Below are 25,089 nucleotides of genomic sequence, written 5' to 3'. Positions count from 1 at the left end.
GAAACTTCTCTTGTTTGCTTTGGCCTCTGAGCAGTTGTTTTTCCCACCCATCCTGTTTTTCTTAATTCCTTGCATATGGAATGATATGTCTGCATATGCAGAAAGTGCAGAGAAGGATGAACCCCTGGCGTGAGTGAAGTGTAGCATCTGTCCATCTATCCTTCTATTGAGGCGAAGCGGTGACCAGACTTGCCCTGTTCTCCTACATGGATGGCATCAGGGCCAGAGACCAGAACAGGGAGAGCCTGGGAGGTTCACACCCCACTCCTTCAAATCGCCAGTATCTGATTACTAAACATCCCCATCTGAGGGGATGGGGCCTCATAGGCGCAGAGGGAAGGGAGCTAGATTAGCTGCACGTGCGGCCCTGTTGCAAACACTAGACTAGGCCTTTTATGTGATGGTGTCATCGGATGTCACCGAGAAGTTAGTTATGATTATTATCTGCATTTTACAGAAGAGGAAAACAAGGTTCAGAGAGGCTGGTGACACTTGCCCAAGTTCCCCAGATGGTAAGTGGCAGAGCTGGGGTTTGAGATTCAAACCAGTCCTGTGTGACTTCCTGGCTGCCTACCAAGAGCAGGAATTTCTTTAACATCTAGAAGGGCAAGAGGGTGAGAGGGGGGACAAGAGCTGGAGGGGCAGCAAATGGGTCCTACCTGAGACTTGAGCATCACCAGACCCTGCAAAGCCCAGGTGAAGCGGATACCACCTGGCTTCTGTTCTGAGAACTGAGCATCCTGTGGCTGCTTCACCAGGGTCAACCTGGTCCCACTCTAGGGTGCTGGGAGTGGGTGAAGCCCCCACAGAGTGGAGCCTTTCCTTCCAGCAGTGTCCTTCCACGCCGTTCTGCCTCTGGGCTTTGTAGTGGTGGTGTCATGCATAGCGTGCTTTCATCCTCCTTGGGTCTTGAGTTTACTTCCTTCACCTCTCTCGTCATCGTTTCCAAAGTTGTACCCCGTGGACAGTGCACCCCGCCAGCATTTCTGGACGTTCCGGCGGTTCTGGGTCATTTGGGAACCTCCGGGCATGTTAAGGGGGACTGCCGGCGCCACCAAGGTCCGGGCATCTTTGGGGGCCTTCGCCAAGCCCCTTCTTCCCTCGCGCTCCCGGCGCTCCCGGCTACGCGCCGCAGCGCCCCCTCAGCCGCCAGGGGCCTCCGGGAAGCGGGGCTCCTCGAGCGCGGGGCGGGGCAAGGGGCGGGGCGCGGCGGTACCTGGGCCGCCGGGGAGCCGGGGGTGGGCTCTTCTGGGACAGCCGGCGGCCCCCCCAGATTCGCACCGCCAGCCGCCGGGGAGCTCGGGGCTCCAGGCGTAGAGGCTGCGCTGTCACATGGGCGGCGGCGACGGGGCCGCATTTAAGCGGCCGGGGGACGGCGCCCGCCTCCAGCGCGTCCTCGGGCTCGGCTCCCGCCGGGCGCCCCGCTCTCTGCCCGCCGGGGGCCCAGCGCCGCGCCGCACCGCGCCGCCCCCGCCGGGCCATGCGAGCGCGGGCCCCGCCGCGATGAGCTCGCACATCGCTAAAAGCGAGTCCAAGACGTCGCTGCTGAAGGCGGCGGCGGCGAGCGGGGGCAGCCGGGCTCCCCGCCACGGCCCTGCCCGGGAGCCAGTGCTGTCCAGCCGCCGGCTGCCCGGCCCCTGCCCGGGCACGCCGCCGCCGTCCGGGGACCCCAGTTCGCGGAGGCCCCTGTGCTGGCCGGCGCCGCGAGAGGAGGGCGCGCTGGGGAGCCGGCGCGGGCTCCCCCAGGCGCACTGCAGGCCCCGGGAGGCGCCGCCGGCCGCGGCGTCCCGACCTTCGCCGCCGTCGCCGCTGCCGCCGGCCCGCGGGCGGGATGGGGAGGAACGGGGGCTGTCCCCGGCGCTCGGCCTCCGGGGCTCTCTGCGAGCCCCGGGTCGCGGGGACTCCGCTCCAGCCGCCGCGTCCGAGGCAGACCCGTTCCTCCACCAGCTGCGCCCCATGCTCAGCTCCGCCTTCGGCCAGGTAAGGGCCGCGCCTCCCGCCCGCTCCCTGGAGAGGCGCTTGGGACCCTGCCGCGGCTGCGCGCCCACAGCCCTCCTCCCGCTGCCCGGGGGCCCCCGGGTCACGCTCCTCTGGTCCTCCCGCCGCCCGGCGCCCTAGCCTGCGCGCTTCTCCCTCGTGCCTGATTCAGCACCCTGGGCGCTGTCCACGCTCCGGGCGTCTTCAGGGCGAGGCCCCACAGCCTAGCCTCCCTCCACTTGCCAGAGTGGGCCAGTCCTGGACGGGAGCGACCTCCACAAACCGCCTGGAAATTTACAGGGGTCAAGGAGGGGTGCCCCGAGCAGGTGGCGCCAAACCCACTCCTCCGGCCTCTGGCCAAGACGGCCAATGAGCGACCCAAGAGAGCAATGGGCATGGAGTCTGGGGATCAAGAGTGGGGACCTCGGGGTACACAGCCTTGCTTGGGGATGAGGGACCCTAGCCATTGCCTGTGGTGGCCCCAAAGACCTGGGAAAAGTTAGGAGAGCTAAAAATCTGAGAAAAGAGAAGTGTCTGGGTAGGCATGGAGGGATGTACAGAGCTATGGCTCAAACTGGAACTTTGGGGGTATTTTAAGGAGGTTGTCATCTAGGGATGCCATTAAGACGGTAGTGGGCAGTTGTCGAGTTGTGGGACATGGAATAACACCCAGAGACCCCTAGTCTGTGTTAGTGTGTATTCTAGGGTCAGAAAGGTCACTATGGGGTCATGAGTGGCTCGTTTTGTTTCTTTTCTCTCAAGAGGCCCAAGCAGCTGGGCATCTGCCCTTTAAAAATGGCCCCGTGGTCATAATCCCCGTCTACAGTTAGGGGCTGTGCTGCTGGGGAGAGAGGCTCAGCAGAAAGGAACCTGTGAACTCCTGAGCAAAGCCAGGATTTCCTCTAGTTCTGAGTCCATAATTAAGTCAAACCCGTTGGCACAGCATGGACACAGTTCTGCAGCAGCCGAGGAGGGGTGTAACACAGGTCTGATCAGAGTGTTGCGTGCTGTGTGGGCGAAGGTGGGGCCTGTGCGTTTCTGTGCTAGGATGTAGCGTAAAGAAGCCGTTTCAAGCTCCTGGCTTGCCATGCTGGATCAGAACTCCAAGGAGGCCGTGCGTGTTTTGCTTCAGATCTGCACATTCCTTTTCAAAATACTACTCTGCACTGGCTGATGCCGGTGGAGGCATGAAGGCAGCTGACATGAAGGCAGCTGCACGTAGACTCGGGTTGCACGGGGCTGCTGTGGTGGCGCGATAGGGCAGCGGTGTGGCTTTGTTCCTGCCAGGAGCCCTCGTTAGCCAAGTTATCTGGAAACGGTTCTCCAGAGTAGAGATTTGAATGCAGAGCTGTGAAAGTTAGTGCAGTGATGTGTTGAAGAGTTGACTGCAGTGGCTTCTGTATTAGTGAGGGGGTGTCAGGTGTTAGGGCAGGAGTGGTCTGGATTGCAAAAGGGATACTGTGTTGTTGAATTGGTGACAACTATTCATCCATTTATCAAATATATTTTGATCGCCTACTTAGCCCAGGCATTTGCTGGGCAGTATGGAGATGAAAGTGGACAGGATAGCCGGGGTTCTGGCCATTTTGGAGCTTACAATCTAGCAGTTTGGAAGGGTTGGTCATTGGCCCAGGATCACACACTTTCTGGTTATTTAGTTTGCCGGTGATCTGACTTCGTTTCTGGAAAAAGGGCCCTTTCTTTCCAGTCTTGCAGAAGTTGCCTGCCTGGGCCCTTTGTGAGCTCAAAGCATTTCAGCTCATGTGCTTTTCTTCCTTCTACTTCCTCAGTCATAAAATGAAGGCTGTTCTCCAGCCCCATGTTCTGAAATGTCACCAGGGTCACCCGAGTCAGGAAGAACTGGAATGTCCCATCAAATATTTACTACCTTCCTCTGGAAGCTCTTGCCTCTGGAGCTGCAGGCTTTCTCTTTAAAGCTGGGCACATCCCCTCTGGCCTTCCTGCTGACAGCGCTAAGGCATCTGCTCCAGCAACAGCAACAGCAACAAAACCCGGCCTGGGACTTTGTGTCAGAGTCTCCAGTCTCCTGCAAGAATTAGGCTTTCCGTCCCTTCTCTTTGCATTGAGATTTCTGTCCTCAGAGACAGGGTCAGCACCAAGAGAAGGGAAATGAGATTCTGAATATAGAAACTTTCAGATAGGATCTGCTTTGGGCAAAATATAGCCCTGGGGAAGTATATTTTTCATGTCTCCCAAGTTCTTTTTTTTTTTTTTTTTTAACCTTCAGTGAATCGTTTGACCTCAGTAAGCCTATGTTTTTTTATCTGTAAAATAGGGATAATCATAGTATCTCAATGGGTTTTTGGGAGGAATTAAAGGGGATATGGAGATACACACAGAGCTTGGCCCAGAGCAAGGGTCTATGGATGTTAGTTATTATGTTATTATTATTGTTGTTGTTGTTGATTAACTACCAAGGACTGTGTCAGAACTTCTTTCCATTTGTAATAGAGTCAGGGAGGGCCAGGGGCCAAAGTGACACTGAAGGTACCAAGATGGACTCCTTCATTAGGGGGAACAGGAATTAGGGTTCTTCCAGTGACCTAACAGAGCATCCTTACTGCCTGCAGGGAGACGGTGTGGTTTTGAGGCTAAGTCATAGAATGGTGGCTTAGGAGATAGAGCTGCAGGTTCCAATCCCAGCAATGTTACTTCCTATTGCTGTGAACTTGGGCCTGTTACTTTCTCTCTCTGGTCTGGGTTTCTTCATCCAGAAATGAGATTGACAAAAAACTACCTTGCAGAGCTCTTATGAGGGTGATACAAGATTAAGGATGTCAAACGGGCTGGCTCAGAGTGAGTGCTGGAAAAGGGCACAGGATTCATTAATACTATTATTAATAGAGTAATTGTCAGAACGAGGGCCTGCGTCAGGTAGTTTGAAAGCTGTCTCTGAGCCAAGTGAGGAAGGCCATTAAAAGAAGGAGATGAGGGACTTCCCTGGTGGTGCAGTGGTTAAGAATCCGCCTGCCAATGCAGGGGACATGGGTTCGAGCCCTGGTCCGGGAGGATCCCACATGCCGCGGAGCAACTAAGCCCGTGCACCACAACTACTGAGCCCACATGCCACAACTACTGAAGCCCGCGTGCCTAGAGCCCATGCTCCACAACAAAGAGAGGCCACCGCAATGAGAAGCCTGCGCACCGCAACAAAGAGTAGCCCCTGCTCGCTGCAACTAGGGAAAGCCCGCATGCAGCAATGACGACCCAATGCAGCCAAAATAAATAAATTAAATAAATTTTAAAAAAACAAAAAAAGGAGCTGAATGACAAAGGACCTCCTCTAGTACCCTCTTTGTGGCCAGCTAAGGACAAGCCACCCAGCTGCCTAGAGGGAAGATGTGGTATCAAAAATTAACTCAGGACAGGCATGACTTGGGGGCAACTTTTGGCACTGGGTCTTGGAAAACTATTTTAAGTATAGTATTTCTGTTCCTTACCCTAAGTTTGGGAAGAAACACCTCTTGTAGACGAGGCAAAGAGGAAAAAAAACCCATAGCTCCGTCCCATCCTTCCCCCTTCTTTAACTATAGAGACATCTCTTCTGATTTGAGTAGGCTAGCCCAATTCCCAAACTGCTTTGTACGTAAGAGGGTCAAGGTATTTAATGCGTGAATGAATGAATCTCCAGCCTCTGGACTTCAGTTTCTTGATTCCTGTAGCTTAGATGAGGGAGAGGGACCATACGGTTTGGATCCTAACGGATTCAAGTGCACTAGTCCTGTGTGCCTAGAACGATGGCTTGTGTATATTACTTACTCCTGCCCAGCCAGGTCACTCCCTACTGCTCTTTGAGAGGGCTGGGAGTCCCTGTGGTCTTTCTCTGGGTCCCGGGGAAGGGGAAGAGAAGGTCAGTTTGTGGTTGAGATCAATCGTAGATGATAGGAATCACTCAGTGTCAGTTCGTAGGTTTTGCAGAAGCAACACTGGCACTTTCAACCTCTGTCTAGAGCCCAGTAAACAATGGACAAAGTATCTTCTTATTATCTTATCTTCATAGCAACCTGTGAAACTTAGCATTATCTTGCCCTATTTTAGAGATGAGGAAACAGGCTCAAGAAAGGGGAAGTGGCTTGTCCAAATGTCACAGTGTAAGTAAATGGCAGGACTGTGATGTGGTGTGTCTGTCTCCAAACAACCGGCCAGTGCCACACCATACTGGCCGGTGGAAAGTCACAGAAGCGTGTTTCCTATTTGTCAGAAGCATCCACAAAGCACTTCTCAGGTTACGACCCAGCTTTCCCCAAGTGTCTTAACACTGGGCTGCCATCCAAGTTCAAATGCTGGTGATAGGACTGATCAGGGCCCAAAGCCAGCCTCCCTCCTAATCAGGAATAATCAGCAATGGGTTTATCCTTCTCATCCCTCTGATCCTATTATTCCATTCCAGAACTCTAAGTGTGGCTTCTGGAGGCCCAGGGGCTGCTGCCACAGTGCATAGGGATGCGGAGGCAGAGGCGGGGCTGTGGGATGGGCTTTACTCCTTAGGGAAGCCCCCACCATTCAGCCCTCTGTGAAATTTTCTGCCAAAGGTCAAGCCATCTGCCTCCTCAAGATCAGTAGTTACTCCCGTCACACAGAACCACCACACACCCCATCTGTTCAACCTAAAATAGATTAAGCAAGCTCTGGGTTGGAATCCTGAATCTCTGGCTGCCCTTAAGCCTCGAGCTGGTGTCAGCACCCTCTTCGCTAAAGAAGGATGGGATTTCTTCCAAGTGCATGTACTTTTCCACAAGGGCCTGGTTTTGCTGTCTCCTGTCTCCTTGTCTCTAAGGACAGAGGCATATCCCAAGGTCGACAAATGGGTGCTGTGCTGTGAACTGGCCTGCGGGGGGCAGGAGTCACCAGGTCTGAGCTTGTGGGTGCCCTTCTGAGTGAATGGAGGCCCTGCTGGGCCCTTTAGGACCAACGTCGCCACCGGGCAGGGGAAGGGGCACCTTCTATGTGCCTGGAACTGTGCCAAGCCCTTTGCATGTATTATCTCATTAACTCCTCACAAGAGTCCTATGAAGGAAGGGTTATTAGAGTACCCACTTTATAAATACAGAAACTGAGGGTCAGAAAGATTAAGAAGTCCTCAAGGTCACATGGTTGGTAGGCAGGTGGGCAAGATTTGAACGCAGGTCTGTCCGACTCTGTACGCTGAGCTCTTTACCTCTAGATCAGTGGTTCTCAACACTGGCTGCAGGTTAGAATTACCCGGAGTATTAAACAACACCAGCGTCCGGGCCTCACCTACACCTACTCCATCAGCATCGCTGGGGAAGGTCCCTAGTGATCCTAGTCTGCAGCCAGCATTCAGAACCCCTGCTTCACACTGTGCTGCCTTTTCATGTATCCACCCATGTAGTTCATACGAATTGGATTTGTACCAGGAGCCTAACTCATCTCCCCTCTGCCGTCCGCGGTGAGACCTAGCTTTTCGAAAGAGTCTGCAGATGGTCAGTGTTCTACATTTTGTTTACAAGTCTTTCCTGATCCCTCCACACTAAGTCATATCCCTGTCTCACATTCTCAGAGTGTTTATGTTTCTCCTTCATAGCATTTACCTGAACTGAGATTAAGTATGTTGATAGCCCTTTAATATTTCCTGCTCACCTGCCAGAATGTGAGCTCCCTGAACGCAGGGACCGTGTGTATCTTGTTCCCACAACTTTCCCAGAGCCAAGCACATGGGACAAATGGTACTTCCTTCTTCCGTTTTAATAATTCCTTACCCAGTACCTGTCCTGTGCCACGCACTTTCCCCCACACACACCTTATCCCCAGGCGAGGGAACTGAGGGCTGCCATGGGAGCTCTCAGGAGCCGCGGAGCCAGGACTCAACCCCAGACCTCCAGATCCTTCCCATCCATCTGAGTCCGTTGCTCTTCCCACGACCCTGCCTTCACACTGTTTCCGAGGAACAGGTCTTTGAAGAAAGCATTTTTGTTGGCTCTTCCCATACCAGCTCCCCAGCAGCATCTTCACCCCCTTTCCTGCCCTTTAAGTGTCAACAGCGCCCCCCCCACCCCCCCAACCCCACCCAGGCTCCTCCTTCTGTCCTCCGGGGGTGCCCCTCCTTCTCCATATCCCCCTCCAGAGGCCGGAACCAGGCTGCTGAGCGACTCCCCCGACTAAACCATTCCATTGTCGTCAGCGGCACAGTCCTCAAAAGCTATCCAGGGACCTCCCTCCCCAGCTCCCTGGGAGCTGGCCTGTGGCACCTTCTGGGCAGCGTCCCCACCCATCTTCCCCTAACGGGAGCACTGACCAGCCACCCAAAACCGGACAAAAATTCCTGCGAGAGGATCCTCTCTGGACCGAAACTCAGCCGCGCGTGTAAAGGGTTTTGCTTCAGGGCCTGGGAAGAGCTCGGCTTCCCAGCCTATCTCTGGTGCCCCCTGCTGGGAAAACCGGGTGCAGGGGAACGGGGACACTTCCTCTCCTGGGTCATCTGGCTGGGGCTGTAGGTCACAGAGGTGACATCTGAAGCTTGAGATGAATTCACATCAAAGCTGGAAGCTGGAGAGACGAGGACGTGCCACTTGCCTAAAAAGTTTCACTCATGGGACCTTGACGACCGCTTTGCAAAGGGCGGCCTCTCTGCACCCCCAAGGAAACCGGCGAAAGATCCTCTATGGGGATCAGGCAGAGGATTAGGAGGTCTGTCGCCCTCGCTCACTCACGGCCGCCCGCCGTGCCAGCACTGCCTCCATCAGGACCCCCTCAGGGCCGGCTCTTGATCTCCCTTGGGTCGGAGAGACCGCGCACAGTGAAGGGAGCCGAAGGAGCTGCGTTGGCTCAGCTGTGCTTCCAGCTCTGGAGCCCCATCCCATTTCGGTGAGGAGGAAAGTGTGAAAAATGGAGCGTGATGGAGACTCGTCACAAGATCTCCTAGGGCCTCACTGGAGCTGCCTGCTCTCAATCCAGCTGCGATGGCGGGGGCGATTAAGATGCGTGTTTGTCCCTGAGCGCCTGTGTGTGTGTGTGTGTGTGTGTGTGTGTGTGTGTGAATGCACACATAAGGTTGGAAGCTGGGAGGCACCCTGGCTTTGGGGGCCCAGACTAGCCTGCTTCCCCTTCTGGGTCTGCTGGCCTAATTCCCAGCTGCAGCTGCCATTCTGGGCTCCCCTCTCCAGGCAATCTCCCTGCAGATTTGACAGCCAGAGAGGAGGGGCCGAGGGAAGGGGAATGGACCGGGGAGAGGACTCAGCTGTAATCTGATGTAGATGATCCGGCAGCCTTCTCCAGCTCGGCTGCCCTTTGCCATCAGCTCTCCGGGCGATTTCCTCTCTGACTGCACTCTCCCCTCCTGCCTTCATCTCCTTAAGAAAGTGTCCAGAAAGTTAAACCCACACACATGAACACACACACAATCTACCAAAAAAAAAAAAAAAAAAATCTGGGAGCAGGAACAGGCAGACAAGTGAGAGAGCGCGCGCGCAGAGAGGGGACTCAGATCGGTCTCGGAGGAAGAACGGCGCAGGCACAGGCAGGCTAGGGTTGGTGGGGACCCAGACTAAGGTCTCTGAGCCCCCAGGAGCCTCCTTCATGGACCCGGGATCCTGAGAGGGGCTGCCTCAGCTTAGGATGGGCAACTGTGTCAAGTCTCCACTGAGAAAGCTCTCAAGGAAGGTATGTTTCTGGAGTTCCTAAGACCTGGGGCTGGGGATTGGGGCATCTTGCCCTCTGCCCCAGAAGTTGGGGGCAGAGAGGGTGGGCATGTGAAGCTTGCTACCCTTCCCGTGGGTTCTGTCTAGAGCTGCTTCCCTGTGTCTACCTCCAGATTCCCTCCCATCACAGTTTTCTATGTCCCAGGCTCTGAGCTGAAGTTGGGACTTAAAGCTGCATGGGGTACTGTGTTTGGGAATTTGTGCAAGATTTCGGAAAGAAACCACGTAGCTCCATGAAAAGCGTGGATCTTTAGGATGTGAGTGGACAGACCCCCTAGGAGCCAACAGGATCAGAAGAGGGTTCAGCGGGGCTTTGGCCCTGCTGCTGCTGGTTCCTTGCCGGCAGTAGAATGGGGGCTCATTCATCTCCTTTGAGGGTCTCTGAGCCTCTCTGGTGGTCTCTAAGCCTTCAGAGTTGTGGGTTTTGAAGTAGGCCACCTTGCTCCTGAGAGGAACCAAGCCAGGTGTCCCCTTCTACCCTTGATAATTCTTGAGTCAGGTCAGAGACTCACAGCTAGGACCAGACTGGTTTGGGGCCCCTGGGTTGTTTCCATCGAGAAACAGAGTGTACAGCAAAGGCGTCTGTAAGTTGCTTTCTGTAGTGGATGTATTGCTTATACACAACGCTAATATCCTTTTGCAAGAATCCTTTTTGGGAAGCAAATAATCACCTCCAAAGCATCTTTCCTGCAAACCTGGGCTTACATCTGTAGGGTCTTGCTTTAAGTGGGCTCTGCCTGTATTTCTAGCCCTCTGTAGTCAGGCCATAGAAGAAACTCATAGATATTACTTAAAGGAAGAACTAATGTGAGGGATGTTTTCCTCCAAATTATTTTATTTACCAGACGAGGAACTTGATTGCCACTCAGGTTAAGTAACTTACCCAAGGTCTCAGGTTAGCTAATGGCTCCTCTATCCCCAGCCCCATTCTACCTCCTCTGTTCGTTTGACAGCCTCTCAATTTAGGACATTTCAGGCTTTTCTGCTCATCATCTTCCTCATTTAGCTAAGCTGCTCTCATCAAATTCCTTTTTTTTCAAATTCCTTTTCATCTTCACTGTTCCTTGGATCCTTCTGAGGGTTGACTGTTTCTTCTGTGCACACACCCCCCAATCATCTGTCATCTTAAAGGAGAGTCTTTTGCATCAGAGGTGGCCTCCACACTGTTGCAGAGAAGCAGAAACGATCTGAATTAGTTTAGAGGACCACAGGGTGAAGGCCCTTTCCCTGGGTTCTGTCCAGAGTTTAAAGAGGTGAACTCAGGAGCAAGTATTGTCCTTCTGTCCTACCCAACCCATCTTCCCTTATACAGCAGAGTGCTTAAGAGTCAGACTTCTCAGGTCTCCTCTTTCTAGCCATGTGACCTTGGATAAGTTACTTGACCCCTCTGGGTCTCAGTTCCTTCGTCCATCAAGTGGAAATACTAACATCTACCTCCTAAGGTGATTTTGGGGGCTAAAGAAAGAGCTGGGAACGCTGCCTGGAATATAGTACTCAGTAAATGTTAGCTAGTGTTATTAGCATCATAATCTTAATTTTTCCAACTCTGGGTTTTCTGAGAAGGGGGATGGAAGTAAAAAGGGAAATAGGAGAGGTTTTGCGTCCATGGAGTAGGGCAAAAGATCATAAAACGTACTGCATTCAATTTCAGTTTTTTAAATAATAGTAATCATTGCTTCTTCCTGAATATCTGCAAGATCTCCAACACCTGTTATCTCATTTGCTCTTTTCCACCAAGTACTTCTCTTGGCTATTTTCTAGAGAAAGGAGCTGGACTCAGAGATAAGAGCGTTCCTAAGATCCCACAGCCAACCAGAAGCAGAGCTGAGATGTAAACCCTGGTCTGTGTAAATCCAGAGCTGGTATTCTTTGTTTTTTTGGTTGTTGTTGTTGGTTTTTTTTTTTGAATTTTATTTATTTATTTTTTTATACAGCAGGTTCTTATTAGTTATCTATTTTATACATATTAGTATATATATGTCAATCCCAATCTGGCATTTTGTTTTTATTTTTGCCTCTGTGAGAGGCTGCCTCTCTCTTTTTCCTGCTGTCAGGGATGTTATTCATAGATTCACGAACCTGACCTTACAGGTCATCTTAGTCCAAATTCCCACTCACTGGGCAATGCTCTCGCCCACCTCACCAAGTGCTTCCTCACTCAACTTCTCCTTGAATACCTTCAGTGAGAAGGGCGCACGTGCTGGGCGAGCTTGTGTTGTTAGAGAGCTGTTAGGGCACGAGTCGTGCCAGCCCCTCCTGTTGCCCTGCCACACTCAGGAGACGTCCCCTCGGTGCCAGGAAACATTGTCAGCCTGTGGGCCGCTGCCCACTTGGCTTCCTAAGCAGTAGCTGGGAATCGGTAATGGAAAGAGGAGGCCTCCTCCAGGCTCTGAGCAGGGCAGGACTGGGCTGTCAGGTACCATCACTGGCCAGGGAAGAACAGAAGCGTCCCGGGGCAACTTGGTGCCAGGCAGGGTTAAAATCAAGAGATGCAGTGGAAATTTCCCAGCCATCACTGGTTCCGCCTTCGTGGGAGCAAATGTTTCTCTGTCCTTCTCACTTCTTTCCTGATTGGCAAATATTCTCCCACTTCTTCTGCAGCAAGAAGTAAACGCCTTCTGGCCTCCAGCATCTCTTAAGTTGCATCATCATCATCAATGTCATCATCGTTGTCATCATCTCTGTCATCACCATGGCAACTCCACACAGTCGGCTCTTATGATGCTCTAGGCCCCGTGCAATAGCCCATGTACCTCTCACAGAATCCTGTGAGTTGCCCTGAGCATACCCATTGGACAGAGAAGGAAACAAGAGCCCAGAGAGGTCAAGTGACCTGCCGAAGGTCACATAGCAAGCAAGCGGCAAGCCAGAATTTGTCCCCAAGGCTCTTTGAGTCCAAAGCCAGTTATGCTCAAGCTCCTCTCAGAATTCTGTGCTGCCTGCTGCCTCCTCTGGGTCTGCTCATCCAAGCCAAGTGAGTGAGAGTCAGCCAGATACGAAAAGGCTGATTCTCTACAAACATCTCCTGAGCTTGTTTTCCGGGGTTAAGCCACGGTCGACTCCTGGGCTCCCTCTATCAGGAAGGTCTCTCTGGTCCTGCCCTGGCTCTAGCCAGGTCCCCGAAGCTTATGAGAGTGTGGCCGAGGCTCTGAACCTCTCCTGGTCATCAAACCAGAAGGGACCCTGGTCATGTCTGACACCCCTCGAGTTCTAAGCTTACCTAGGGTGACCCTTGTTTGCACTCACTGGACTCAGGCCTTGGACTGAGGTCCTGCACCTCGGGTCTGAGTTGCCGCTTTCCCTTTGAGGAGCCAGAATATTGCTCCTTCGTCTCTAGGCCTGGAAGAGGCTTAGGAGGTTGGAAGAGAGTCTGGACTATAGCTCCACAGTGTGAGGCTTCGGGGAGGAGGAACACGAGGACAGGGTGAGATGGGGGAGGTTGCTCTGTTTGTCCTCCTAGGAGGACAGGCTATTGTTAGGTCATGGGATCTTCTCCTGGGCGTGGCCTTCCTTGAGCTGGAGGAAACTGTCAGAAAGCGGGTGCAGCAGGATGGACGGGCAGGGCATGCAGCTCTGGCGTTCTTGGACAAAGACAGCCCTCTAAGTTTCCACCACTGTCTCTTTTCTTGGAAGGTTTGGCTCCAAATCCCCACGCCGGGGGGGAGGCATCAAGCTCAGGGCCGAAGGCAGACTGCCCTGACCTGGATTCTTGGGGTGGGGGGGGGACGCTGGGCATCCTGGCCGGGAGACTGGGGTGGAAGAGACTATTGTGTCTGGATGCCGCTGTTGCCCTAAGGGGACGGTCTGTGGGCAGTATTGACTTTTTATAGCTGCATGGGAAACATCAGAGAAGAGGGTGGGCTGGCTGTGGCCTGGGAGCACAGCTATATTCAGCCAGCAGAGAGGGCCCCTGCCTCAGCCTCTAGGGGTCCTGCAGGCTGGGCTGGGCAGGGAGCCAGTGAAGGCGGGAGGGACGAGGAGAATTGCTGGTGGTAGAGAGCGTCTAGTCTCAAGGCCGCACGCTAGGTGGAATCTGCCCCACAGATGTGCTTTGTTTAGCCCACCTGGTGCTTTAAATCAGAAGATCTGGCAACACCGGGCTGGAGTTACATAATGCTGTCCCTTCAAAGGGGACACACAGCATCCATTTTGCCCCAGGCCCCGCCTCTCACATCTGCCTGCTTCATTTCTGTTCACTGTAGCACCGGTGTCTGCAACCTCCCGTCTCGCAGACTAGCTGAGCCTTCTCTTTGTGTCACCAGTTCTGAAGGTCCTCACTGCCTTCCAGTGGGTTCCAGTGGGGGTAGGGTCAGAGGTCAGTCGGGGAGCTTAGCCCCGGGAATTGCGCTGGGACATTGGGAGCATCTTGGGAAAGGACATTATTCCCTGAATGAACAGAAGCCATCCTCTGCCTGCTTCTCTCTCTGAGCTTCTGCATGCAGACGAGTGTGTGGTTCTGTGCACGTGTGTGTGTGTGTGTGTGTGTGTGTGTGTGTCTGCACATGGGCCACACAGAGGGTATCAGACCCAGCTTTCCCTGGAGCATCTGTTTTGGCCAAGAATCGGGGACTCCACCTGTTGGACCAGTTTGATGCCTGCCCCAGAGCGTCCTGAGGGCTCTCTGCACCCTGCTGTTTGCCTCGCAAGGTCTGCTCTTGAGAAGGGCCCCTTCTAGGACCAGGAGCCAGGCTGGGGCCAGGAGGACCCAACTGGGCAGGGAGGTGATTCCCTGCCTCTCTTTTGTATTTGCTTGGTGCTGGCTGAAGATACGCCAGGAGGAGACCAGCTATACGGTGGTGCAGACGAGTGAGGAGGGGCTGGCGGCCAGCGGCGAGCTCCCCGGACCGCTCCTGATGCTGGCCCAGAACTGCACCGTCATGCACAACCTGCTGGGCCCAGCTTGCATTTTCCTGCGTAAGGGCTTCGCGGAGAACAGGCAGCCTGTACGTAAGTTGGCACCGGTGGAGCCGTGCTCGACTTGGCTTCACAGGGCGTGAGGAAGGAGGTGCTGGGAAGAAGAGGGGGCTCTGTACTCAGCAGTGCGCGTCCCCCAACGGATACACCTCAAACCCGCAACTTGTGAATCTGACCCCCAAAGTTTCCCACTGATGGCTGCAAAGCCCTGGTGAGTCCACGTCCACCAGCAAGAAATAACAGCAGCTAATATTGCTTGGGTGGGTTTTTTTTTTTTTTGAGCACTTACTATGTGCCAAGCACTGTGCTCAGTGTGTTGGCTCATCCCCTCCCTTAAGCCTCAGAGCAACTCCAAGAGGTAGGTACTATTATCCTTCCCATTTTACAGATGAGGAAACTGAGTTGGAGACGTAACATGCTCAAGGTAACATCTGGTGGGTGACAGAGGTGGGATTCAGATTCAGGGATACTGACTCAAAGTCCTCCTGTGCTCTGAACAACAGTACTGAATACGCGGCACCATCCAGTAGAACCTTCTGTGGAAACACTGTCCAATCTGCGCTGCCCTCCCTCTACAGTAGCCACTAGCCACATGTGGCCACCGAGCCCTTGAAATGTGGCTAGTGCAACTGAGGAAGTGAATTATTAATTTTCTTTGATTCCAATTCCAATTTAAATAGTCACACGTGGCCACTGCTTTGGACGGCGTCCCGTGGGTATCTGAACAGTCACAGAGAGGAGGGTATTAACAGTGATGTTACAGATTCAAACGTCAGTGGGTTTAAATGCCACCTGCTAAACACTTTACGCATCTTGCCTCACAGATGCTCACAAAGACCGTGTAAGGTGAGTACTGGTATTAACCCATTTTACAGATGAGAAGACTGTGGCACACACAGTTGAAGGGACCTGCCCAAGGTCCTACATCTAGGAAGCCGCAGATCTGGGCTTTGCCCCTGAGTCCATCTGACTCTAGAGGCCAAGCTCGTCCCTCGACTGCTTAAGTTGAGGAGTGAGGGGTGTGGTGGGCTCCATTCCCACCTGACCCCCCAGAGCAGTGTTCATGGTTTCTCTGCCCCATCGGTGGGCATCCCCGGCTCTACTACACATCCTCCTGCCGCCCTGCCCTGGGGAGCGTATGATTCAGGGACCAGCCAGCAGGACTCAGTTGGACCAGCTCCGGCCACTGGCACACTGCCAAGGGGTACCCAGCTTTTTTGCTCCCTGGCTCTGGGTTTATAAGAAGTAGGGTGGGGGCTGAAGAGCTGGGTCCTGGAGATGTAAGAGGCTACTTGAGGCCTGCAGGGTGGGAAAGGTGGTGTCACTTTCCCCAATGGGCATACTCTGCACGTGTGAGTGCCTGCATATAGTCACTGACACTTTCACTTACCGGGGGCACCGAGCATTGTAAAAGACATTCTTTTTGGTCACCCAGGATCCCAGTCTGACTCGGAGCAGCTAGTGGGTGATAGAGGCAGGATGAGGTAGGTGACAACCCCTCCCTGCGCACAGTGACAGGTTTTTAAAGTGGAAGTCCTTACAGTCATTTCACAGAAACAGACACCTTCAGGTGAATCCTACTTTCAGCTAGAAATGCCGCTAGCGGGACCTGGTGGCCTGCAGCCTACTCGTTCCAGGCTCACGTATGCTCTCAGCACTGTCCTACCACGTACGGCCACTTCTGAGAGCCGGCTCCTTCCTGCGCAGCTGGTGGTCCCACAAAATGTTGCTCAGCGGCCCCTTTCTAGAAGATTCTCAGGTTTTCCAGCACTGGGGTCCCTTGCCCTGGGGCCAGTTTGGAGCAGGTGGGCAGCAGTCTCTCACCCGCCCTGGCCCTGTTGGCTAGAACAGCCTGTGTGCACAGCTGAGATGCCTCACGCTCGCTGTGGCACGCTCGCTGTGGCACATTCGTGTGTCTGTGTTCGTGATCGGTGTCCCCACACCTGGTGTGCACGTCCTCTGGGCGGACACACCCTGCCCCGTGTTCTCTCTGCCCAAAGGCAAAGAGCTGTGACATATGGAGAGGATGAGCCCCGTGGACCAGTTTTGGAGCCTGCTAAGCATGTCCATCTGGGCACCACATCCATTTCATGCCAGTCTGTCTCCCTCCTGGGCAGGCCTGGGGCGACTGACACCTCACCAGCCGGAGCCTGCCCCCTGCTTCCTCTGGGCCTGCTCTTTGGAAAGACTTCTCTGCCATCTGTTCAGATGCCTCGCCCCAGGGGTTCCTTGACTCCCCAAGGAGACCTGGGCACTGTTTGAGGCTGCAGACGTACGCTTTGGACCCTGGCAGCCGCCAGAGGCGCTGGCAGCCCCCAGGGTCCTATACTGTGTCCTGTGACAGGGCGAGGTATAGGATGGGGGTCCAACTGGAGAAGGTGGGGCAGTGCCCAGGAAGCAGGGCACAGCCCGCATCCTGCCTCCACTCCCTCGGCTCTTCCTCCTCCTCCTGTTCCTCCCTCTTGGGTGCCTGTCTGGGCCCCCACTTCCCCCCCAGCCCCTCGCTTCTCCCATTGCTTTGCAGGCCTCTTCTCCCCTGCTCTTCCTGGTTTCTTTGGGTAGAGCCCTCTTCCTTCTGTTGTGACCTCCCGCTAACCCTGTTTTATTTACAGGTTTTGGCCTCCAGACCGGCTCTGTTCGCTGACACCTTCTTGTGTCTGGAATAAGGGGCTGGGTGCCTAGAGGTTCTGTACCCAGGCTGGAGAGGGCTCCTAGTTCCCTGGGCATATCCCATGTCTGTGAGACAGGTGGGGCTGCATCCTTTCCCCTCCAGGACATGGTCCAGGCACACCTCCGCTGCTGCCCCATCACCTCCTGCCCAGTGCCTGCCGCCACTGGGATGGCCCTCAGCTGGGCATTGTATGACTTCTGGGCCCCTTGCAGCTGCTAATAGGACATGTTCTTTTGTTTCAGGACAGATCACTGCGGCCAGAGGAGATTGAAGGTAAGAACTGGCCCTTTAGGGGAGAGGGCTGCTCAGCCATCCAGAAAGATGAGGAGAAGGAGGCGGGTGGGAAGAGAGGCAGAGATATCTCAGCCTCCTGCAAACGGGGCCTGGTGCAGAGCCAGGCATCCTCCGTGGAGCCAGGCGTTGGAGGAATGCGAGAGTCAGCAGGCCCTCGGGCTGTCTCTGCCCCAGAGACTCTGCGGGTCATCCCCCACCCCCACCCCCATCCACAACCAACCCTCCCCCGCTTCCTTCGCTTCCCCAGAGCTCCGGGAGGCCTTCAGAGAGTTTGACAAAGACAAGGACGGCTACATCAACTGCCGGGACCTGGGCAACTGCATGCGCACCATGGGCTACATGCCCACCGAGATGGAGCTCATCGAGCTGTCTCAGCAGATCAACATGAACCGTGAGTCCCTCCGCCGGGTACCTCCCTCCCTCCCCAGCCTCGCCCTTGCTGTCCTCTGCCTGGGTTCAAGTTCTCGGCCCACCTCTTCCCAGCTCTGTGACCTGGGGCAAACTACTCTCTCTGTGCCTCGATTTCCTCACCTGTAAAATGAGGGGTGGAATAGAGGGAGTAGAGCACAGGAAGTCAACTGGGGGTGTGTTTATTTCTTTATTATTCTTTCGTGGTTTATTTATTCATTTATTTTTTATTTTTATTTTTGGTAACAGCTTTATTGAGATATAATTCATAGACCATACAATTGACTCACTTAAAGCATGCACTTCAGTGGCTTCTAGTATATTTAAAATTGTGAAACCATCACCACAATCAATTTCAGAATAATTTCACGGCCCCCAAAAGACACCCCGTATCACTTTGCCATTACCCCCAAGTCCCTCCCCAGCCCTAGGCAACCACTAACCTACTTTCTGTCTAGGCAGATTTGCCTATTCTGGAAGTTTCTTTTTAATTTTTATTGAAGTATGCTTGATTTACAATATTATATTAGTTTCAGGTGTACAACATAGTGATTCAAAAATTTTTATATATTATACTCTATTTAAAGTTATTATAAAATATTGGCTCTATTCCCTGTGCTGTACACTATATCCTTGTGGCTTATTGATTTTATACATAGTAGCTGCCATCTCTTAATCCCCTGCCCCTATCTCACCCCTCCTTCCACTTCCCTCTCCCCACTGGTGACCACTAGTTTGTTTCTGTATCTGTGAGTCTGTTTTTTTCTTATTTGGACGTATTTAAAACAGCCAAATACCTGGCACACAGTAAGAGGTGAACAGAGGATGCCATTATTATGTTTTTCTCTGTCTTTATTTTCATTCTCCCAGGAGCAGACCGGGAGACAGGGGTTTGAGTGTGGTAGTTTACTCCGTAGGGGCAGGACGGCATCGGTAGCGGGTGGGGAGATGAGAGGGCAAAGACAAGGAGCCAAGGCAGGAGGCGCTGGAGCAGCTGCCACTGTGGGTGATGGAGTCTAGTTCTGCCGGGAGCTCGGGAAGCTGGTGTAGCAGGCCCACCTCGGAGCTGTTCCCAGCCCTTACCTCTCGGGCGGGGTATTTATCCCCCAAACTCAGTCACTGGCTGAAAGTGCCATGAGCAGGCCCCGGGGGACAGGTCCTCTGTATTTGTCCCCACTGAGGGCCGCTTGGAAGGTGAGTTCTATTTGCACAACGAGGGAAAGGTGGGGGCAGGTGGGCCAGGTGCCCACGGCTTCTGCTTCCCTCTCTGCTTTTCTGCACGTGTGTCTCTGTCTCTCCTTCTCTGAAATTCTTTGCCTGTCTCTGTGACCTAATAATTCTTTCTCCCCTCCGTATCTACCCCTGTCAACTTCCTGACTTCTTCCTTTAGTCAAACTCCAGCCACTCCCCTGAGCCATTCTATGACAACACCCCGTCCATGGTCACCTCTCTGTCCTCATTTGGCCTCTGCTTATACCCTGGGCCTGGAGCTGGGCAGGTAAAGGAGGGTTGGCAGTTCCCTTGGTTGCCTAGTTGGAGATGGGCAGTGGTTAAATTTTTATTTTTAAAAATATATATTTATTTATTTATTGGCCACGCCACGTGGCATGCGGGATCTTAGTTCCCCGACCAGGGATCGAACCCGTGCCCCCTGCAGTGGAAGTGCAGAGTCTTAACCACTGGACCGCCAGGGAAGTCCCAGATGAGCGGTGGTTTGATGGATGATCCAGCCTGTTCCTCTGTCCCCAGTGGGTGGCCATGTGGATTTTGATGACTTTGTGGACCTAATGGGACCTAAACTCCTGGCAGAGACGGCAGATATGATTGGAGTAAAGGAACTGCGAGATGCCTTCCGAGAGGTGAGTAATGGGTAGTGGACAGGCAGGGGCGGGGAGCTTGTTAGAATTCCAACCGGGGATGGAAACGTGAGCTCTGGATCCCAGACCCGGGGAAGGAGCTTGGACAGAGAAGGGATCCGGGCAAGGCGGGACAGTGGTGCTGGAGAAGGGGCTCAACCTCGGGATCTGCTTCCAACAGTCTCCATGTTGTAGCTACTCCTCCCTCCTTCCTGCCCTCTCTAGTTTGACACCAATGGTGATGGGGAGATAAGTACCAGTGAGTTACGAGAGGCCATGCGGAAACTCCTGGGTCATCAGGTGGGACACCGAGACATAGAGGAAATTATCCGAGATGTGGACCTCAATGGGGATGGACGAGTGGACTTTGAAGGTAGGTGGAAGTGGTCTTGAGAGTGGAAGAGAAGCCAGGGCAGTAGTGGGCATCCATAGAGCCCTCCACGTGTGTATCCATGATGCAATCATCAGTGCACTCCAACTTTCCGTCCCCTACCCTTCCATCCTGCCGCCCCTCTAATCTGCCTTCCATCCCTACCCAACCTTATCCATCCAACCATCTGTCCATCTTTCCATCTTTTCATCCATCTATGTCTTTATCTGTCCAGTTGCCTATTTACCCACTCACCCATGTGTAAACAATTATCCATAGAACCGTTTATCTGTGGCCTTATCTATCCATCCACGCACCTATTCATTCTTCTCTACATTCACCCATGCATTCATCCATGCATCCATCTACCCATGTACCTCTCTCCATCTATCCATGCATGTCTACCTCTCAACGTTCATTCATACATTTGTATATCTCTACTCATCTGCCTATATTTCTACCCATACTTCCACTGATCTGTCCATCAGTCTGTACAGTCATTTTCCCATCTCTATCCATGTACTCATCCATCCATCCATCCATCCCTGTGTCCATCTGCCCCCATCCATCTCTCTCCATCTATCTGTCCACCTACTCCTGCATCCATCCATGTAGGTATTTTCTGAATACCACATTCCTCAACCTGACACTCAGGCCCCCTAAAATGTCTCCACGGCTCACCTCTCTGGCCACAGCTCCTACCACTCCTTCACTCACACTCCACCTTAAAGCCATAGGTGGTCCATGAACCTCCTAAGCTCTCATTTGAATACGTTATTCTTTTTGTCAGGATGCCTTTTGTCCTATTCTTCGCTGGGCCTAAATTCTATTCCTCCTTCAAGACCCAGCAGTGGGGCCACTCCTTCAGACACTGCTTTTCCCCATTCCCCAGATTGAACTTCCTCTTTTCTGGGCTTTCACAACACCTCAGGCTCACCCTCATTCTTCACACTGGCCCCTAAATGCTAGTTATGTTTCTGCTTGACTCTGAACTTTTGGAGAAGAGCAACCCCACTTTCTTTATCTCTGTCATTCCCACAGAACTCAGTACTGGACACATAATGAACGCTCAGTAAAAGTGTTTTTAAAATAACCAATAATAATCATAATAGTGATCATCTATAACTGTACACTTATTGTATACCAGTCACTGTACTAAGCAGCTTTACACATATTATCTCATTTAATTTTCATGATGACTCTAGGGACTGCACATTATTACCTCATGTTATAGATGAGGAAACTGAGGCTCAGAGAAGTAATATAACTTGCTAACTGGTAAGAGGCAGAGCTGGGTCATAAACTCAGGCCTGGAATCTCAACCACTACATACATTACACTGTACATGACACCGTCCGAGGCACCATGGGATACAGGAAAACAAACAAACAGGAAAACATTGATTCTGCACTCCAGGAACGTGCATTCTGAGCAGAAACGCAAGATAAACACGAGCAAGACTGTGAATATGTCCAGAACACAAAGGCTGGGTGGCCTTTTCTGGGGAGTAGCTGGTCTTCAAGGTCAAAGAGAGTGTGGCAATGGAGAGAAGGTTTGCTACCACGAGAGCTGAACGTTTCAGGTCACCCCATGTCCAGGTAGTGACTCCCACAGCTGCCAGCTCTTCCCTGACAGCCCAGCATCCCCCATTCATTCTACCAGCGTGTGCTGTACACCTAGTGTGTGCTGAGACCTGATGCCTGCCTTGAGGAGCCCAAGACCAGCAAGGAAAGCCGAAGCCAGCAGTATAGTCCATGCTGTTTGGGGGAAGTACAGCAGGCTGTGGGGCACAGTGGGGGCACCTTTGCCAAGCTGGGAGGGGGGATTAGGGAAGACTTCCTGGAGGAGGCTATAAGTCAGTAGAGCCCTCAGAGATGAGTAGGAGCCAGCAGGTGAAAAAGAAGGAAGAGATATTTACCCAAAGGAATTGAAAACTTATATCTACACAAAAAACTGCAAACAGATTTGTTGTTTATAGTAGCTTTACTCATAATTGCCAAAACTTGGAAGCAACCAAGACGTCCTTCAGTAGGTGAATGGATGAATTAACTATGGTATATCCAGACAATGGAATATTATTCAGCGTTAAAAAGAAATGAGCCATCAAATGATAAAAAGACATGGAAGAACCTTAAATGCGTAGTAAGTGAAAGCAGCCAGTCTGAAAAGGCTACATACCTTGTGATTCCAACGATATGACATTCTGGAAAAGACAAAACTGTGGAGACGGTGAAAAGATCAGTGGTTGCCAGGGGTTGTGAGGAGAGGGAGGGGTGAAGACGGGGAACACAGAGAATTTTTAGGGCAATAAAACTATCCTGTATGATAGTACAATAGGGATACATGTCATTATACATTTGTCCAAACCCACAGAATGTCCAACACCAAGGATGAATCCTAATGTAACCGAGGACTTGGGGAGATAATGACGTGTCAGCGTAGCTTTATTGACTGTAACCAACGTCCTACTCTGCTGGAGGATGTTGACGATGGAGGAGAGCGTGCCTGTGTGTGTGGCAGGCAGGGAGTGTCTGGGAAATCTGTCTGCTCAATTTTGCTGTGAACCTAAAACTGGTCTAAAAAAAATGAAGTCTAGTTAAAAGAGAAGGGGGCAGGGATAGGCTGCAGGAAAGCTGACAGGTGAGCAGGAGGGGCGTGTGTTGGTTGCCCCCGAGGTGCTGACACGGACCTCCGTGGAGTCAGAGCTTAGTGGTTGGAGGTGAGTGGTGACAGGTGAGGCTGGAGATGTCAGCTAGGGCCAGAACAGGGAGGCCCTGGGGTCGTGTCTGGATCCAGCACGTTATCCCGTGGGGACCATGAGAGGTTTAAGAGGGGTCAGATACGCAGATAGAAAGCTCCTGCTAGCTGCTGTGTAGAAGGTGGGTTGGAAGACACTGGAGGGGGTAATTCTCTGGCCGTCCAGTGGTTAGGATTCCGCGCTCCCACTGCAGGGGGCGCGGTTGGATCCCTGGTGGCGGAATTAACATCCCGCATGCGGTGTGGCGCGGGCAAAAAAAAAAAAAAAAAAAAGAAGATGCTGGGTGCACGTTGGGGACCAGCATCGGTCAGCGGCTGCGGCAATAGACACGGGGCCACCGATCCGAGGGAGGTTTGGAGGCAGCGTCCTGGGCCCTGACTGCTGCTTTCTCCCCACCCCCTCCTGTGCACCCCACCGCAGAGTTTGTCCGGATGATGTCCCGCTGAGGCCGCCAGGGCCCCTCTAGGACTGCCAAGCTCCACGGGCGGGGAGAAGAGGAGCCGGAGCTCGCCTCATCCCGCCGCCGCCGCCGCCGCCGCCGCCGCCGCTGCCGCCGCCCAGAGCCCGGGATGTACTGGCGGATGGGGCCTGCCTGCACCCCGGGGAGGTGCCCACCCCGGACCCCCACCCCTCCGCACTGTGAAAGACTCACGACTCCTGCAACTGGAAAGGGGGGCGACCGCCGACGAGGAGGCTACCGCGTCAGGCCGGCGGAAGTCAGGCCGGGCGCCGAGTGCCATAGACCCAGCCGCTGCTGGCTGGGGGCGCCCCACACAGCATGTCTGCTCCCCGGGGCAGAGCCTCTCGCCGCCCTCCTTAGCTCTGTGCCCGTCTCCCCTCGCCTCAGCCCTGTTATCTCAGAACCAATAAAAATATTTCCAAGAGAAAGGCAGCCGTGGGGGGGTGGGTCTTTGCTTCTCCAGCCTGGTTAGATGACACACGCGTTTCCTGAGTACCAGCTGCGCGCCCAGAACTGGGTGAACCTCCCTGCCCTCGACTTGTGCTGAGCTCCCATTAGGCAGCCAGCCTCTTCCACCTTTAACTGAAAGGGAGACTGGGGCATATAGTGATGTAGCTGGATTTGCTGCTACCCCAAACAAAGTCAAGTCCTATAAGGAAAGGAGACTGGATATTTGTTGGGTAAGCATCTAGCAGGGTCTGCCTCACTTCCTGCCTCCCTGGAGTTTTCACACTGGTCGAGATAATCACATCCATATGTGATTACAAATTATGATCCTGCTTTTAAGGAAAAATGCAGGGCCCTTTGGTGGGGTAGGATAAGGAGGCCTGGAATACTCTGGGGAGATCAGGAGAGGCTTTCCTGAGGAAGTGATAACAAGGCTTTTGCCCTGGAGGAAATCCCAGTGCGTGTGAGGACACGAATGTATTAGAATGGAATCAGCTGCCAGACCCTCTGCTGAGTGAGAAGCAGGATGGTATAGTAGTTAGGTCCTGGATTTACTTGCTGTGTGACTTTGGGCCAGTCACGTCTCCTCTCTGAACCTCAGTTTCCTCATGTGCAATAAGGGGATAATAAAGGATAATAAAGTCCACAGTAAATGATCTCAGGGTATTGCATTGCCCACCTCCAGGGGCTGTGAAATTGTGCAAAGTGGCATTATCAAACAGGATCCATTGTAATCATTGTAATTAATTTCTATACGCCAAGGGCTGAAGGAATCCAAAGGAGAAGTTTGTGGGTAGAAATCGCCCAGAATCTTTGACAGGCTTGCAGCATAATCGGACAGGTATGTGGGATGGACCCATGTTCTCCAAGCCAGTGGTTCTCAAACTTGAGTATTTTCATCAGAATCGCTTGGAGGGTTTGTTAGCCCCGCCCCCAGATCTGGGCCCGACCCAGTGATTCAGATTCAGTGAATTTGTATCTCTACCAAGTTCCAGGGCATGTTTGATGCTCTCAGGACCTCAATTTGAATAACACTGCTGTAAATCCCAGACACGAGGGAGGCAGGTGTGCTGTGGACTAAAGGCTGGAAGCAGAAGGTAGGTGGAGGATTCGTGCTCTCGGATCTGGCAGGGAAGGACTGTGCCCCCCACCCCCCACCCCCACCCCACCCCACCCCACCCCACCCCTGCCACCAGAGGCCTGGGTAATCCCCATGTCCCCGAGGCTAGGGTGGCTGAGAGCTCCAAATTCATTT

General features: G+C 53.1%; 1 protein-coding gene across 4 annotated transcripts; it reads left to right on the top strand.

Annotated features, from left to right (window-relative positions):
- The first annotated feature begins 1,264 nt into the window (after positions 1-1,264).
- CABP1 (calcium binding protein 1) lies at positions 1,265-23,815 on the top strand. 4 transcript variants are annotated; one of them, XM_059040564.2, is made up of 7 exons: positions 1,265-1,980; positions 14,423-14,599; positions 17,484-17,514; positions 17,783-17,926; positions 19,693-19,802; positions 20,025-20,172; positions 23,348-23,815. In XM_059040564.2, the coding sequence occupies exons 1-7, from the start codon at positions 1,333-1,335 to the stop codon at positions 23,371-23,373; spliced, it is 1,284 nt and encodes a 427-aa protein (XP_058896547.1). In that variant the 5' UTR covers positions 1,265-1,332; the 3' UTR covers positions 23,374-23,815. The 4 variants fall into 4 exon arrangements, with proteins under 4 accessions (XP_058896547.1, XP_058896548.1, XP_058896549.1 ...); XM_059040566.2 differs by lacking the exon at positions 1,265-1,980 and adding an exon at positions 4,982-9,618; XM_059040565.2 differs by lacking the exon at positions 14,423-14,599 and having other exon boundaries at positions 1,273-1,980.
- Positions 23,816-25,089: the final 1,274 nt, after the last annotated feature.

The sequence above is a fragment of the Kogia breviceps genome, chromosome 15, assembly GCF_026419965.1.
Source record: "Kogia breviceps isolate mKogBre1 chromosome 15, mKogBre1 haplotype 1, whole genome shotgun sequence".
Lineage (NCBI taxonomy): Eukaryota > Metazoa > Chordata > Mammalia > Artiodactyla > Physeteridae > Kogia > Kogia breviceps.
The sequence above is the reverse complement of the archived record's forward strand: the minus strand, read 5'-3'. Positions and strand labels throughout refer to the sequence as shown.

Coding starts and splice junctions, on each gene's coding strand:
- CABP1 (XM_059040564.2), top strand. CDS start 1,333: ATGGGCGGCGGCGACGGGGCCGCATTTAAGCGGCCGGGGGACGGCGCC. Junction 17,515..17,782: donor GCGGCCAGAGGAGATTGAAG/GTAAGAACTGGC, acceptor TCGCTTCCCCAG/AGCTCCGGGAGGCCTTCAGA. Junction 20,173..23,347: donor TGGACGAGTGGACTTTGAAG/GTAGGTGGAAGT, acceptor ACCCCACCGCAG/AGTTTGTCCGGATGATGTCC.